This window comes from Sorex fumeus, unplaced genomic scaffold (genome assembly GCF_029834395.1).
Source record: "Sorex fumeus unplaced genomic scaffold, SorFum_2.1 ptg000034l, whole genome shotgun sequence".
Taxonomy (NCBI): Eukaryota; Metazoa; Chordata; class Mammalia; order Eulipotyphla; family Soricidae; genus Sorex; species Sorex fumeus.
In genome coordinates, this window is record NW_026606091.1 from 4351413 (window position 1) to 4368812 (window position 17400).

Consider the following 17400-nt stretch of genomic DNA (forward strand, 5'->3'; position numbering starts at 1 on the left):
GAAAGTTTCATGTCCCTTTCCAAGGCTTGCACATGGCAGTGATCATGTAAACAGAAAAGGGTCTACCACTCTATCCAGAGTAGGTGAAGGAGATCTAAGGGCCTAGAGCTAACCCAAGGCAGAAATTCCAGACACGGGGTTTGTGGGCAGTGTTTGCCGGGTTGAAAGAAAAAACGATCTGCTCCTACCTTGCTCCTGCACGTAGTATGCCAAAAACAAATCAAGCTCCTTAACTGATACTGTGATATGATGTGGCTGGACGCAAAGTGCTGGGTTTGTGCAATGTGGGGATTTCATGAGCCGCTCTCCATCGGTACTTTCCAAAGGGATGCCTTTGAACAGGATCACCATGACTAGATCCAGACGCCAGACTTTGTCTGCCTGTCGCAGGCAGTCGATTCTCCTAATCTTACCCTTCTGGTCGGGATTGGATAAGACACAGCACGGGTGCTTCTTGCCAGTCACGGTGAGCACAAAATCCTCTCGGTACTCCTGGCGGATATCTTTGCGCAGTTTGGCCAGGAGCCTGGATGCCCACTTTTGTTTGATTTCAGGCTTTTCGCTGAGAAGCTCATCTTTGACTGCTCTTTCTTCATCCTTTGACATTCGCTTCTCGTGCTTTTTAAAGTACTTGCGTTTCCGAGCCTGCAGGTTGAACCAAGTATAGGCGATTGCACGGACATGTGGAAGTAGTGCCTCGATGAATGGGTGAAATTCATCCTGCAGAAGATGGGGGAGGGTGGGGGGAGAGAAGACAGGCACAGTTAGTTTAGTTTTAAAAGCTCATAAAAGGAGACCACAAGCCATTCCCAATTTAGTACAAAAGTTATGCGGAAAAAATAATATTCTTTTATTGAAATTACCAAAACAGTGAGACAGGGAGAAAATTAAGTATGCCGAGATGCCCCTTCTCTACCAAAATTCACAGGTTGGTTCGCCCAAGGAAAGAAAAAAGAAGATAAAAGAAAAAGAATGAAGGTTTCTATTTTATATTTCAACACTGGGCCCCATCCCCCCTCATTTCCAGCCTGCAGCCACATTCTTTCAAACCTAAGCAAACAAGGTGCTTGGCACCTAATTTAATTTTTAAATATTTGATTGACCAACTAAACCTAAGCAGTACCATTTCACAAAGAACACAGTGAGAGGTGGGTTGTTTTGTTTTTTTGTTTTTTGTTTTTTGTTTTTAAATCGGAGCAGAACTGTTCAGAAGGCAGGAGCGGTGCCACAGTTCATTTCTCTTCTCTGTGGCACAGAAACACAAAGCATATAGATGCTCAGTGGAATGCCACACAGTTCCCGCTTTTGGAGCATGCTCTCAGCAAGAGGCTGCTGGTGGCACAAAGAGCATGCGCCATTAAACTTGATCCATTTTCTTATCAAACGTCCAACATTCCAACACTGAAACAGCACCATTCCAAGAGTGGTAACTAGAGAAACCGGTACACAGTGAGGGAAAGTGGGCAAAGGACAAGGCGCGTCATATCAGTGTCCTAAACAGAAGGTTTCCATACTTTAAGCAGTGCATTCTCTTCCTTCACCACCAACACTAAGCCCAAACACACACACACACACACACACACACGCGCGCACACACACGCACACACGCACGCGCACTACTAGCTCACATTCTTGCACTCTCTCACAGATACCCAGACACACTTGCATTTTTAAAGTTCATAAAGTTGAAAGTAAATTGCATGAATGTTCTTCCGGCAGCTTCCCTATGCAGTTTGAAGCCCCACAGAGTCAGTTAATTTGTTAACCGATCACATGAGTATGGCAATTATTCTAAACCCCTTAAAAATCAATCTGAGGTGAACAATGAAAAATGGCAACTTGGCACCAACTTTACATTCTTTGTGTCTCTGCATGCGGTGGCAGGGTGATACCAGGAGTGCACCGCTGGTCACTTACTGCTTTTGTGGAAGACAATTCATTTGCTACATACAGGAATTCCCAGACAGGACAATGGGTGCACATATGTATGTGCCTGTGAAACTGTACATGTATAAATCATACAGTACCCATATTTTGAAGGAAGTGATTTTCCTTGGGCTCCTGCATATTTTCCTGCCCTGTTTCATCCCAAGCCTCTTTTAAGGGAGGCGGGTGATGAGAAGTGGCAGATAATTTTTACCTACATTCATGTTTCTCCAAAAGCAGTCAGTGTTGTATTACTTTTTGCCAAAGATAAAATCCACTCTTAAGCTCAGGCCTAGTAACTGTTCAGAGAAAACTTAATATCATGTGCATACACACTGGATATATGCAATAAACAAGCCAAGATTTGAAGTAAAAGAAAACTTCCACTGCAGCTACTTCTCAGGTCACATTGACTATATTGTCACCCCAACCACAAAGTAACTTTCTCTAACTGATCATATTCCCAGTTGGAAATATAGACTAGTGCTATTCACCCTGAACTAATAGAATAAATTCCATTTAACCAGAAGAATGATCAACTCCATTAGGTAAAGAAGATGAAAGTACAACTAAGGACATTCTAACAAAGGAGTTCAAAATGCCAGGTAGTTATGAATCTACTCTATAAAATGAAATTCTTAGTTTCCATGCTAAAACTACGGTATGTTAATAGTTGGTTATTCAGATACAGAAGTGCATATCCCATCCAATCAATGACGCAGTTACCAAGTATTTTAATATACTGCCTAAAAATACAGCTGAATAAGTATAAATCAAAATTTTATAACAATACAGAGTTCTTGTGATTACATCACGGTACGAGGCATAACCAAATGCCATAGAGGAAATCATTTAACCGATCAGTAGTTTCCAGCAGAGATTTGAACAATTCAGTTACTATGCAAGCACATTAAACTAGGCCATGGAAAGAGTTAAACCACAATCTGTTCTTTGTGTGGGAAGGCAGCCCTGCTCACTGCAACCACAGCCCATGATAAGACCTCCCTATCTCCATACACTTTCTGATGCCATGCCTTTAGCTTTCACTGTAACTACAAAAACTTTGTTTATCCCCCTTATAAACATATGCAAAAGGAAACACTGCTCAAAGTAACATGGACTCAAACATGTTTTGGGGACTCACTTCTTATAACCTGGCTTTTAGTATGATTTATTGACATGATTAATAATATATACATACGTATACATATATATGTTTATTCAAACTAAAACTTAAGAATGTAAAGAGTACATGTGGGGAAGCACGGAAAGGTTCGTGTCTCTCATTTTACCCCTGCCACGCATTTTAAAATGCAACATTATCTTAACAAACATTAAGTAATGCAGTAACTTAAGTACTTACATCCTTAAGTACTATGTTCAGTGACATTTCATTTTCTCATAAAGAAGCCAAACATACTTTTGATTAAGTTTGAGTGTCAAATCATCTATCATGTGACAAATCCAAAAAACTGAGTAAGTAATTTTAAAGAAAATGCAAAACTAATGCTTGGTAATTTCTTAACAAATACACACAAAGCAGTTTAAGGTTGCCTTGGATTTGCTGCTAGTGCAACCAAGGTTAAAACGTACTCTTTCCATATTGATAAATAAAAGTAGCAAACTTTCTCAGTCTACAAAATTGCCTTATAACTATTGTTCAGGGCTTTATGATTACGTGGATTTCTTTCTAGTGGCATACTAACTTCCTAAAGAGAGATATAATTAAAAAAAATGATAGGAGGAGGTTAGCAAAAGTCATATGAATTTCTGTATTTACATGCTTAGAATGTCACCTCCCAAGAGCGCTTGTTCTCTAATGCTGAGTTACATTTATTTTTCATGCTTTTGATGACATGAATACGAAGCATAGTAACTGTCTTTGTCACTCCAATTACGGTATTCAAATATTCTAGATGCAAACATTTTCACAATCATACTTCACACAACTATAAAAATTATTTTTTAAAAGCAAAGCATAAAGGTAATCTGAGATCTAATGGCTCTATAGTGAATATGCCACTTTGTTCTTTCGACTTTTTATTAAAAAAGAATGACGTTAATTCTTACTCTTTTTAAACTTCCTTTAGTTGAATTCAATTGATAAAATAAATAGTCAAGTAAGTAATTTCAAATATAAAAGTAAACAGTCCTAATTCCATTGGAAATATTTATTTTTCTTCGCAGAAACAATGGTTCGCATGAAAAGGATGGAAAATTAGACTAATAAGAGATGGAAGAATAAATACTAGACGCTCTTAGAGTTTAGCTGTGTAACAATAAACGATTAAAAATATACCTAAAGAATTTGAAAGATAATTAGAGAAAAGTTCATTTAGCCGTCCCGAGTAAAAGTTATATTATTAAGGATTTACATTGTTTTTAGAAAAACAAATGTTTTACATGAAAGCTATTAATTTTCCTTTTACACCTAATTTATACTGGCATGTAGAAGTACTGATTTATACTGATAGACTATTTTGCATAACTTTCCTAATTATCAATTTTAACTTGAGCGCCTTTTGAATTATTATTTCCACAACCTAGATATCTATTGCAACAACTGAGACACTTGGTAAAGTTTCCAACCAGTTAAGAATGTTACTCTATTTCATATTTACATACTCTAAGAAAATGTTTTTGCTACAGTTCTTTGGCTCTTATAATAAATACAAAGCTAAACTAAAGGCTTGATATAAAAGTCACATCCATGGGCCTGCTGTAGAGCTCAGCAGTAGAGCATTTGCCTTGTACGTGTGAGGCCCTGAGTTGGATCCCCAGCACTGCAAAAAAAAAAAAAAAAAAAAAAAAGAAGAAGAAGAAGAAGAAGAAGAAAGAGAGAGAGAAAGAAAAGTAATTAATGTGCATTTACTTTTCATAACCTATAAAGTCACTTATATCATCATTCCGAAGTTAAATTTCCTTCTCTAGTGTAGGCCTTAAATATTAGAAAGACAGTTTTAATACAAGAACCTAGATTTACATTATTAACAAATACTCATCATCAGGAATTAGTGTTGGCAAGTATTTATCCTGGAAAACAAAGTGATAGCTCAATGATGATATTGTATGCATGCTGCATTTTCCATATGTCACAATGCTGCAATATTTATAATTGCCCAATTTAAGATCAAGCTAGTGACTTTTCGGCAAATATTTAGAGGAAACTAAAAATGCAATGTAATCACTCGCAGTGTTTTCGAAAAGTCGATGATGGAAGTAAAAATAAATACAGGCAAGCAATTCCTTACAGGTGAGAATAAGTGATGTGGTGCTTTGGAAGTGAAAAGCTTGCCTCAATTTGCTATATTTGAATTATGATTAAATAATGATCCCATATATAAATAATAGCAAATGGATGTGATTCATCACAAAAAGGAAAAAAAAGTCCTGCTGATGGGATATATTAGAGGTAACTTTCCAAACTAAAGGCAATCGGTTATACCTGAAACAGTTTCGTCATCAAATTTATTGGCCATTATTCATAGCTTTTAAAATATGAAGAGCTCAGCAACTTATTTTTCCAGTTTTGTTAAAATAAAGTACACATTTACTTGCTGAAAATAGCCATATCTAAGTTAATCATGCTCAGATGCCAAACAAAATATAAACAATAAAAAATGTGTCAGCCAAAAAACTACAGGACTGTATCCAATCACTGAATAAGCCTTATCACTGTTTTCATCTTCATTCAGAATTTATGAATGCCTCAGTCCTTTTGAATCACAATGGCTTCTAATTGTCATACAATTGAAATCTTAATCATTTGTCCATTACAAAAAAGCATCATCGTGATTTGAATTTTTTTAAATTGTAACACACCTCAGACTAGACAGATACTTCTTGAACTGCTGCTTTTATGCCAATGCCAAAAGAAATTGGTTATGAATTCTCAACTGTGGCACATCCTCCTAAAGCTAAAGTCAACTGCCCACACCTTTACAGGTTTTAAAATGTTGCTGCCAAAAAATAAGGGAAAAAAATACCCACTTTGAGCTAAAATATTTAGTTAGTTCATCAGTTTGTTTAGTTGGCTGGGCAGCGATGAAAACTGCCTCCAGGTAAGCCTATTTGGTCTCACCACTTTCATTATTTATTTGATTCTCTGGCTTTAAATTGCATAAATTATTCTTGTTAAAGTATAAAAGTCACTCATTTATCCCATCACACTGTTCCTAAAGTCTCCGAGCAATTTGCAAGTTGAAATTTTTTTCCCTTATCACCTTACTTTTTCAGCATTGCTTTCTGCCTTACGAGTTACACCCAGATATCGTCCTAGGAACAGGTCTCCACAAAAATGAACATGTTCTCTAAAAGTCTCTCCGCTTTCCCCACGACCAAGTAACTCTGTCAACTCAAAGGCCGCCTTTGTGATGTGGTCACTGGAAACCTCCAAGTGCGGACCACTATGGACCAGAGTTCCAGATCCCCAAATTAAGCAAAGGAATTGGTCCCCCGACCACAACCTCCGACTTTCTCCCTCACCCGCCCACTGCCTGCAACTGAGACCGGAGGCGCCCTCGTGCTAAAGTTCTCTCGCCCAAGTTCACGGGTTGTTTATTGGGGCTCGGGTCCCCCCCAAAGATCCCCCAAAGCCAGACTCCGCCTGAGCGCTGCAGCGACCGAGAGGGGTGGCGGGCACCCAGGGCTGGGGCACCACGCCGCAGTAAGCATTCGGGGGGCCGCCGGGGGACTCAAGCCGGCGGGCCGGGCCCTGCCCACCCCGGCGGCCTCACCCGGCTCGGCCGCCCTGGCAGCGCGCGGGCAGCCGCTCTCCGTGCCCGGGGCGAGGGGCTGGGTGCGCGCGGTGGCCGTGGGCGAGGGGCCGCCCGCCGGCTCCCACGCCGCCCCGCAAACCCCGCCGCAACTGCAGGTTACTTCTTCCACGAGGGAGACGAGGGTGCGGAGGTTATCCCCAAAGCCGCTAATTGTCCGCAGACGAACACAACACAACAAAACAAAGGCATTTCAGGGTAGAGAGAAAGCTCGAGAGAGCGACCGAGACATGTACCTGAGTGAGACAGATGGGAGAATACATCATGACTTCGCCTTAAAACGCACTTTCCCGGAGATGCCCAAGAAAATCTTCGAGAAGCAAGAATTTCATCTATTCATTTTACAGTCATCTGAGCCCCGCGATGCAATCAATCAGGACGGGGCTCTGCGCTGGATCACCGCAACTTCACAACAAACCCAGTCCTCCTTAAATAGCCAAAGATTCAAGTTCACTCGGCGAGCTAGATTTCCCGGGGTGAAATCCAATCTACACTTTTAACCCTCCAGCAGTCCGAGCGCGCCGGCCGTGCTCGCCGAGGCCGCCGCCGCCGCCGCCTCCGGTGTTGGCTGCTTTTTTTTTCGCCTGGGTTTGGGGATTTGTTTTCTGTTTTGCAGTTGTTGTTGTTGTTGTTGTTGTTGTTGGGGGATCGGGGGTGCGCAAAGGATCGTGTACGGGTTGGATTTGGGGTAGTGGTTGATAGTGAAATGCTTTTTTAAAAAAGGCGGGGAGGGGGGCGCAGGAGAGAGGGCGGGAGGGAGAGAGAGGAGAATGTGTCACCGCGCTGGGAAAGTTCAAGGTTACAGCCCCGAGCACTGCGGCAGGATCTCGGAGTGGCGATCGCAGGCGAAACTTTGCCGCGAGCCGACCATGTGTGTGCGCGAGGGGGAGCGTGAGCGAGTGCGCGCGGGTGGCGGGGCGCGCGCGGGAGAGAGTCGGGGTGGGGGCGGGGTGGGGTGGGGGAGCTGGGAGAGGCCGGGGTGAGGGAGGGGGGCGCGATCGCAGGTCTCCGGGGCGGAAGAGGCTCGCGGCGCGCGGTCCCCGGCTGCAGCCACCGCCGCCGCCCGCGCCGACTTCTCCACGCCCGCCCGCCCGCCCGCCTCGCCCCGCGTCTGACCCGGCCAAGCGAGGAGGCTGCTGCTGCTGCCGCCGCTGCCCAGAACCCGGGGGATCGGAACGAGCTCCTGAAAAATCCCAAACGTTAAAATCCCGCTCTCCCACTCGGCTCCAAACTCCTCTCGTTTCTGCTCTGGGCTCTTTTTTTCCCCTCCCTCTCTCGCTTTCTTTCGTTGCAAAACTTGGAAGTTGAAAAATTCACCGGTTCCACCCTCTGGACCCCGCTCGCGCTCTCTCCAAATCAGACTTAAGGATTGTTTTATTATTTAATTACACAATCATCGCTTTACTCCTCCTCCTGCAAACGCGCATTCCTTTTGCACCAGCCTCTCCACACCCCCCGCCCCCCACCTTCCTCCTCCTCCTCCTCCTCCTCCTCCTCCTCCTCCTCCTCCACCACCACCACCACCGCTTCTCTCTCTCTCTCTCTCTCTCTCTCTCTCTCTCTCTCTCTCTCTCTCTCTCCCCTCTCTCTCTCTCCCCCTTCCCCCCTCGTTCGTTTGTTAAAGGTCTCATTCCGGTACGACAGAATCCTGACTTTTTTTTCTTCCAAAATAGATTTTCTTTCCTCCGTTTGGGCAATTCCCGCACCTTCTCACACCACCGCACACAAACATGCCCCGAAAACCCTCCCTGGGTGAATTATTTTGGGGGGGTGCTCGCTGCGGACTCTTTAAGCCTCGGAAACATCCGAGTAGGAGAAACCCCAAGCCGGTCAGGGCCCGAATAAAGAACGAATGGAAAATTCCCTCACACCCAGCCCGCCCCGGGGCCCAGGCTAGGGCGCCTACTCTCGCACCCGGGGCGGGCGCGGTCCGCCTAGCCAGTCGGCTGAACGCAGGAGGGGGAGATCGGGGAGGCGGGGAGGGGGGGGGCCTGAGCGAACTTGGACTCAAGTTGTTGGGGCGCGCCCGCGCAGATGGGGGGCGGGGTCTTCGGGGGGTCTCCCCGGCGCGGGCCCACGCCCCCGGGCACTTCGGCAGAAACCGCGCGCAGCGCTTCGCCGCACTTTGCCGCCCTCCCAGGGGGTGCCCCTTGCACGTGGCCGCGCTCGGAGCGGGAGGACTAAGCCCAGCCGCCACCGCCTGCACCCTCCTCTTTTTTCCTCCTCCTCCTCCTCCTCCTCCTCCTTCTCCTCCTCCTCCCGCGGTCCGCTCAGCTTTCCTCCTGCAGCTCCGCTGGCTGGTTCCCAATCCCCACCCCTTGGGGCCCGGGGCGCTGGCGGAAAGCGGCTCCCTCCTCGCCGGGGTGCAGGCTGGGCGGGGCCGCGGGGCTGCGGGGCGGGCGGGCGCGCGCGCGCGCGGGGTGCGTGTGCCGCGACAGCCCTCCAGAGGCGGCGGGTCCCGAGCCGCTGGGCGCCCGCTCCCGCCCCGCTCCCGCGCCCCGGGCCCCGCCCCCACGCCCGCGGCTCGCTCCAGGCCCAAGTGAATGAACTTGATTTTGGGAATTTGGAGGGCGGCGAGTTCCCTTGCACCGGTTGCCCGCGCGCGCGCCTGCGCGCGCGCGCACACACACACACACACACACACACACACACACACACTCACACACACGCATGCATGCATGGACGCACACACCACCTCCTCCTCCTGCTCCCCCCAAATCCGGTTCTCGGGCCCAAGTGGGTCGGAAAGAGGTGAGAGCCAAAGCAGCCCAGACAAAGGAGAGAGGAAAAGTGTGTGCCAAGGGCTCCGCGTCTACCTAGCTGGGGGCGGCGGGGGCCGGCCTGGACGCTCGACTGCCCCATCCCCAGGGCGGGACTGTCTCGCTTCTACTGCGCGGTTGCGGCTTTTTCGAGGCGCTCTTTTGCTAGTCTGCTCCCCCTCCGCTCTCCTCCCCCCCTAGATCTTGTCCCTCAACTTTCTCTGGGTCTCGCTCGCTTCTCCCCACCTCCCTCCTCCCCTTCACTCCCTTCTGCGCTCCCGAAGGAACCAGTGACTTTTTCCCTGCACCAAGTGGGAGTTATCCACATCAAGCATTTCACAACGACACATCAAGAAAAGTAGGCAGGTTCAAGTCAACCATGAAATGGTCACTTTTTAACCCCGTCCTGTCCTCATTAGGGAAATGCTCAAACACAGTCCGTTTTCAAAGAGCGCTCTTAATGAGGCGAGCTTGCCAAGTCTACCAGCTGCAGCCCCCGTAAACCAAGAGCCCAAAGAAGAAAGGCAAGGGCGGGGGAGTGGAGGAGGCCGGGTTGGGGCGGGGGGCCGGGGGCGGGGGCTCTGGGAAGACAGGTAAAGCGGGGGAATTTTCTCGAACTGCCCCCGAGTTAACCCTTGAAGGCTCACACCTCTGGGAGCTGCGGTTCCGCTCCGCCCCTGCCCCAGGCAAACCCTCTCCAGTCCGCGTTCGAACCGCGTTCATTTCCTTTGTGTGGGATTTGTCTTCTTTTTGAAAAGCCGGCATAAAGTTGGCGGTCTTTATAGATGAAAGAACTGAGGTGACAGTCGGAGTTAAGCCAAAGAAATTCATACTTCTCTCGGAAATCTGTAGGCAATCTCTCTCTCTCTTTTCATCCCAAAGCATCACTTTGTATGACACGTTTTGCGCATCTCTTTTCTTGCCCTTCATACCAGTATGCGGGGCGCCGGGTGGGGTGGGGGGTGGCGGGGGGAGCGCTACTGATAATACCAGCTTTAACTACTGGAGTTTCCCTTTGAACAAATATTCAATTTAACCGGAGTTAATTTACCATAAAAGACATTCTCCATGGCACGAATGCACTCATGTCCTTGAACACACCTCTTTGAATGCCTGGACTCTTATAGAAGCCATTATTTAAGGGTCTCTTTAAAAACTCAGCGCCCATCCTTCTCTTTCTCTCCCTCCCTCCCTTCTTCCCTCCCTCCTCGCCACACCACCCCCAGTGAAATGCTGGCACCCAGAGAGCGCTCCTTTCAGCCAGAGATCCCAGAACCAGCGGCTGTACTCTGGCAAAAGAGGCCCTGGGCTGAGACCTGGGCGAGTGTGTGCAGACACCCCTCCTCCTCTAAGAGTTTCCCTTTCCAACAGAAACCATTTCCTTTTGCCACTAAAGCTAGGCTGCTTCCAAAAGTTTCTCACGAGCTTAAAAAAAGAAAACTGAAACAAACAAACAAACAAAAAAATCTGACAGCTATTAGAAGAGCCCACAAAAGCTTGCAGCCGCACCAAGGGTGAAGAAGCAGCAAAAGACCCAGGTAAGACCCCAGCAAGTGAAGTGGTCTGTGGCCTCCCAGGCCTGTCACTTAGGGGTGCAAATCTCTTTCAGGTACTTCATGTTTATAGGGCATGTATGACTGGACACAGTTTGATTAGCAAAGAGGATACTTAATATTTGGGGCTTTTGATCTGTTTCCAAGAAAAAGGGGGGAAAAAGAGAAAGGAGTTAATGGAGAAATGTGGGAAGCAGAAAGGGAGGAGAGAATGGACAAGAGAGCTACCCCAGAATGGCTTGTGGGTGGACAGTGTCCATGGCTTTCACTGTCCTCTCAGGACTATAGGCTGGCGGATGACTGAGAGGGCCCTCTGTGCACTGTTTCTAATCCTCCAGTGCCAAGGTCATTGCTAGCCTTCCCAGGGTGGACTGCAGCGGTCCTTTTGTCAAGAAAAGCTAGTGGATTTGGATATGGTGGGGACAGCTGTCTTTCTCTGGGCATAGGTGTCCACAAACTTAAGTTACTAGAAAAAAAAAACCTCTTAAACCCCAGGTTTAGATTGAAGAGGAAGACATCAACAGATACATCATTTTATTCACTTTCCCTTTTTTTCCTAGCTTGTCTTGTATCATGGTATAAAAGTGACTTTAAAGTTTCTCTAAAATGTTTCTGGTATTACTATCAAAACAGGTCAGCTATTTCTCAGGCTTTGGTACTTCCCTCTCTTAATCTCTTTCTTCTTTCTTTTCCATATTAAAAGGGATAAAGCAAAGGTCACCCCCAAAACTGTGCATTTGAAGGAGCTAGAACTAAAAATTTCCTGCAGCAATTAGAAAGACAAATGTGTTGTTTTAGAATTCTTAAAGATCTCCTTAGATCACCTGGTTCCTGCCAACTTTCAGGGGGAAAAAAGTTTCTTTCTGACATGTAGTTTATTGATTTCAAGAAAAAAATGCCAGTGGTTTAGGACAGGATTTATCCAAGCTAATTTGTATATTTGAAAATTTAAACCACATTATTCAATTGAAGCCTTTCATTGACCTCCAGAGAAGTTTGACATCTCAAGTGTCTCCCAATATTGATTTTTCTTTCTTTTAACCGGTTCCTTTCTTAAGAAATTTAGTGACAGGTTGCGAATTCTAAGCAGTTTAGGGAAAGTTTAGGGGAAAATAACAAAACTGTCATTTTCAATACACCAGATGACTTTTTCCCCTTTTTAGCTCTTGCCTGTGATTTCAGTGGAGGCTGGACAATTCCACACACCCTAACTACATCGCCAATAACAATATTTAAAAATCAAATGTGAAAAAGAGACAGGCAGACAGACAGATAGACAGACAACCTCTTGACCCTAGGAAACAGACCTGTAAATTTGCAAGTATCCACTAAGTCATGCCCAGGGATCTTTGCTTTTACAAATGGTCCACAAGAATCATGCACGTGTAGCCTGGAAAATACAAGTTTATATTCATAAGCAGGAACACCCAAAATCCACTTGAAAAATGCATATATAAACAACCAACAAGTAGTGAAATTGCCTGCACTTGATGGGAATTGCAAAATCATGCCCAGCTCTCTCAGCCCTTAAACTACTACTGTCAAATTAGAGTAGCAATTTTTTCCTAGTAGAAAATTCACAATGGGCTACTTCTCCCCACCCCCAACCCCATTGCTAGGGCTTTCCTTTCACTGAAATGAATAAATAACCATGGACTTTTTTTCTCTCCTCTGGGAGCTGTTTGGTGTCCCCTGAGGACAAAATTAAATGAGAAAAATGACGCTGTTAACAATGTCACTGCTGAAATGCCTGTACTCAACTGTTAAAAAAACAAATCCCTATAAGTATTTCTACATTTCTGGGACATTCACAAACTGCCATTCAATCTGAACATGGACTGGGCCAGACTCCTAGCAAGGTTAGCTGATTTCCATTTTTCCACAGAGTTGAGGCCCGTTCATCAATTCAGTTCCACTTCGGAAGACATGCACTCTCTGGATTACAGTGTCAACAGTTGCCTATAACTTTTCTGTGATTTATTTTAAACGTTGAAAATCAGGATAATAATTGCCTCCCTTCACTCACAACAGAAGTTACATTCATATTCTCTTTCTCTCTCACTCTCTCTCTCTCTCCTCTCTCATGTAAACACACTTTTTTTTCCACACTGTATCCATAGTCCATTCTCAGCTCATGAGAGATGTAGTTTGTCTTTTTTTCAAAATAGTTGATCTTTAAAGTAAGACTACACTATCATTTTCTTTGTTCATGCAAATTAGCTTTGCTGTCATCTACATATGCCTTTGTGGCATCAAAATAGATCAGTTTTAGAGAAACATTTAGAAAGCTTTATCCAAAAAACTAATCTCTGTCTTCAGTATAGAAACTGCAAGTGCTAAACAACTCAAACTTTCTGCATACCTTTGCTAATTCTTCCTTTGAAAACTGGAATTCTATTTCAAAGTCAAAACAAGACATAACAACAAAATTGTGCATTTTAACTTTTAATATTTAACAGTTGCAGAGTTATGAAGATAGTTGGGCTTATACAATCTATATGTTCTAAAAGCTTAATCTTTGAAATGCATCCCATAGTATTTTAACAGCACAATACGTTAATAAATCTTAAAGCAATAATATTGTCAAATTGAGTGATGTCACAAGCTCCAACTGCGAAGTTTACAGATGTTCCTGACATCACATTTCACTCATGATTATGCTAAAGCTCAGTCTGACCATATTAAAATTAAATGGATGCCAATATCTGCTAAAGAATAAAAAGAATTTATTCTGGACATCGAACAATGAAACTGTCACCATTTATTGTATGAAACACTCAGCTAATCAATTTCCTATTAAAACAGCTTTCAACAATACTCAGCTTTAAAATTCACGGGGGCCAGTAAAAACCTTTCCCAGTGCACAAGAATGCAGTCCCAACCACCAAGGATAATTACCCTCCTAATACTTTTATTACCCAAGCACTTTTCCTGTGCTCACCATCAGTTAGACAGGAATCTGCAGGATATTGTATCAGTGAGTTGCAGTGCTTGACCTTTGCCCACATATGATTTAATAGGGACTTTTCAGCACTGGAGCTTTCTCCATCTCTCATACCCTAAAATGAAAACATCAAACCTCAAATGTAAAAACTGGAAACCACAACGTTTTGTGTTTCACAACTCCTTGCAGTTTTTACTTAGGCAGTTTAAAGGTCAGTTTCTGTGCTTCACAATGCTCTTCACCATACAATAAATAGTAAAAAGTAACACTAATTCTGATTTTGATTAAATCTTGAACTCCCCAGTCAGATACACACATGCACCCTGCTTATTTACCCGTGCATTCTTTCCTAACCACATAAGCATGTCTGTATGAGATTCTGGATTTATTCCATTTTAGGGTTGATTTAAATGTCTGTTCAAGTATGAGTTCAAAAGTTAACTTTTTCCCGCCTGTTGGAAAGTTAAAGTTACAAAGGATCTAAGATTCTTTCAAAGAAAGTTAGAGTTAATCTTGTGTATTTTGGCACCTTTTCCCTGCCAGCTACTGTACTAGTTGGGGTAGGGAGGGGGTGTGACTTAGAGATCTTGTCTGTCCAGTCTCAAGTTCAATGGCACTTCTTCTATCCCACAGAAAAGATGGCCATGTTCACAGCCCTAATAATAATTCCAATCACGGCTCTTCAGCATCTTGTGTCAAAGTCGAAACTGGCTTCCCCACCCCCATCAACCTGAAAGCTGCCAAGTACTCACATACTCCCGCATTCAGCCAGAACTTAATGGATGGGATATTGTGCATTAAATTGTGTCCCAGACATAGTGGCAAAGAGAAGACAAGGGACACACACACACACACACACACACACACGGGGAAATATAAGTTGAGAAAAAAATAGGGTTCTTTAAAGTGGTATTCACAGGAGCTGGAAGAAGTCCATCTTTTTTTTTTTTTTTGAGGGGAGGGGTAGGAAGAGCAAACAATTTGATCCTGTAACTTCAAGGCAAAGGGGTGGAGAGAAACAAACTTTGGAATGAATATTGATTTCTAAAACTTCAACACACCAAACTGAACTAAACAGTACTTCCTTCACTTTACAGACACAAAAAGTGTACTCACACATTATTCTATGAATCAACATTCAAGTGAAGAATACTGTAAAAGAGAATGAGCTGACAGATACAGATAAAATCTAACATGGGGGAAGCCAAGGAAAGTAGTCGTGAAACAGGAAAAATGCTACATTTTACTCTATTTGGATTTAGTGGATTTCACTGCTGCCCTGAAAGTGTGACACGAAAGTAAAATTGCCCAAATTAGTGGTAAAGTAGATCTGGAAATCCTATAAGGATCAGGAAATTCACAAAGCATCTGGGAGCTCAACCTGGAAAGTAGAGATGACAATTGGGTGAAATTGTCACTTTCTAATGCACAAACAAGGGGATATTTGTTTCTGACGTGCAAAGAACGAACAAGAACAAGCAGATAAAACTCTTCTTCCCCAAACCACACACCACTGCATTATATTACGTTAAATAAAAAGATACTGAGTTAGTGTAACAGAACCCTGGGCCGCTTACTTCACGTGTCTCAGGTACAAACGTGTGGATTTTCTCAAGGGTTGTCTGGGTGTCGCTCTTTTGTGTTTGATTTAGGAAGAGGAAGAAAAAAGAATAAAACGGTAATCCGAAGTCTTTTATTGATAAGTTATCATTTCTGCACTGCTCCAATTCTTGCCCCGGGAAGAAAAGGAGGAGGTGAAAGTCAAGTCTAAAAGGCAGCCCCTCAAACTGAATACCAGTTTTCCTTCTCACTTGCAAAAGACTGTTTCTCCGGGGTTGTCTTGAAGGCAGTCCAGCGTGCTGTGTGCGCGTGTGTGTACGTGTGTGCGCGCGTGAATGTGTGTGCATGTGCGTGTGCTTGTGAGTGCGCGCGCGCGCGCGCACGCTCGCGCACCCGCGTGTTTGGTGGGTTTTATTGTTGTTTTAGCTGGGCTGCTCCGCGGGTGGGGGCTGCCTCCCCTCCGGGCCTCGGAGCGCGCGGGGCAGATGCTGCAGGGAGCGGCCTCGGGGTCGCGCGCTCGCCCCTTCCCAGCCTTCCGATTGGCCCGGCCAGTGGCAAGGCTGTCCCGGAACCACCACCCACCCGCGCACCCTTTCCGCGCCCGGCCCGCGCTCCTCCCGCCGCCGTCCCCCCCGTCCCCCCCCGGCTTTCTCTTTCTCAGTCCCGTCGCCCGCCCCGGCCCGCTCCGCCCCGGCCAGCCCCGACGCGCGGGAAACGCGGCTCTTCGCTTCCGCCTGGCGGCGGGAAGGAAACCGAAAGGAGGAGCCGAAGGCGGGCGCGCGGTGATGCATATTCATCAGGGCGCCGCGGCGGCGGGGCGGGGGCGGCCCGGGTGGGTGTGGCGGGCTGCGGGCGCCCCTCGCGAGTGGCGGCGCGGGTCTTTGTGCCGCGCGGGCGGGGCCGTGCGCGCGCCTTTGTGCTCGGGCGGGCGCGGGGCCTGCGGGCCGGGGTGCGGGAGCCGGGAGCGCGGGGCGGGAGGCGCGCGGGGCCCTGCGCGCCCGCAGCCCGGGGAGGACGGCGTGGCTCTGCCTTGCCGCCACGTTGCCGGGTGTCCCCTCCGCCCGGCCACGTCGGTTGCCCCCGGAAAGGAGTCCCGACGCGTTCCTCCCTGCAGAGCGTGTCCCTGCACACAGAACTTCTAGAAACGAGCCCTTTTGCCTTCCCTGTCCGTGCATCCTGTAAATGTCCCAAAGCAGAGTCATTTAGGGGTAGCTGGAAGAAAACCGTCCAAGAAATAAACAACCCCCCCCGGGTCTCCAGAAGTAAAGTCTCTCGGGGAGAGTGGGTAGTTGATGAATGTTCAGACGTAGGGCAGTTTTGACTAATGGTTTTCTTTCTTTCTTTTTTTTTTTTTGACTTAACTATGTCTTTTGTTCGCGCACCTCGTCTGTAATCCACTTATTTTCATTTTCATCTCTCCTCGTGGTAAAATAATACTTAACAGCTAAGCTGTTGTTATATAATTCTGATTTAAAATTGGAGTATTAAAAGTAAAATTATAACACTGCCCCTAAATTTACTTAGTACTAACCCACATGTGTTTAGAAAAGATTTTATTACAGAGATCCTGACTAATTATGTAATTGCACAACAGACAACAATAGCTTCAAATATCCTCTAAAAACCCTGTTCAATTATGTGATTACCAGTGGGACCGGAATAGTTCCCCATGAATTGTTCTTATCTCGCTAGTAAATGTGAGCATGTCAGTATTTTAATCTCAATTATGTTTACCCTCAAAGTCCAAGAGAACTTAAACAACATTGTTCAGCTTCATCATTCCTACAATACAAATTATAAGACAAAGAAATTTTGGCCTCATTACAAAAAAAATGTTTTTGTCCCATCTGCATTTATTTAGGCACTTTGCATAGATGTTTGCA

General features: G+C 45.6%; 1 protein-coding gene and 1 long non-coding RNA gene across 5 annotated transcripts in view; one reads left to right on the forward strand and one right to left on the reverse strand.

Annotated features, from left to right (window-relative positions):
- Nucleotides 1-7075, reverse strand: part of NFIB (nuclear factor I B) — a 250217-nt gene extending 243142 nt beyond the window's left edge. For all 4 annotated transcript variants that reach the window (XM_056117315.1, XM_056117314.1, XM_056117313.1 and 1 more), the window contains exons 1-2: nt 6938-7075; nt 189-720 (exon numbers count right to left, since the gene is read on the reverse strand). In XM_056117315.1, coding sequence (XP_055973290.1) covers nt 189-720; nt 6938-6967 — 562 coding nt within the window. In that variant the 5' untranslated portion in view covers nt 6968-7075. The remainder of the gene's footprint in view (nt 1-188; nt 721-6937) is intronic.
- A 3597-nt stretch (nt 7076-10672) lies between these two features.
- The window catches only part of LOC130026476 (uncharacterized), a 44455-nt gene continuing 37727 nt past the window's right edge, over nt 10673-17400 (forward strand). Inside the window, exon 1 of the long non-coding RNA XR_008792878.1 lies at nt 10673-10998. This is a non-coding gene — a long non-coding RNA (uncharacterized LOC130026476). The remainder of the gene's footprint in view (nt 10999-17400) is intronic.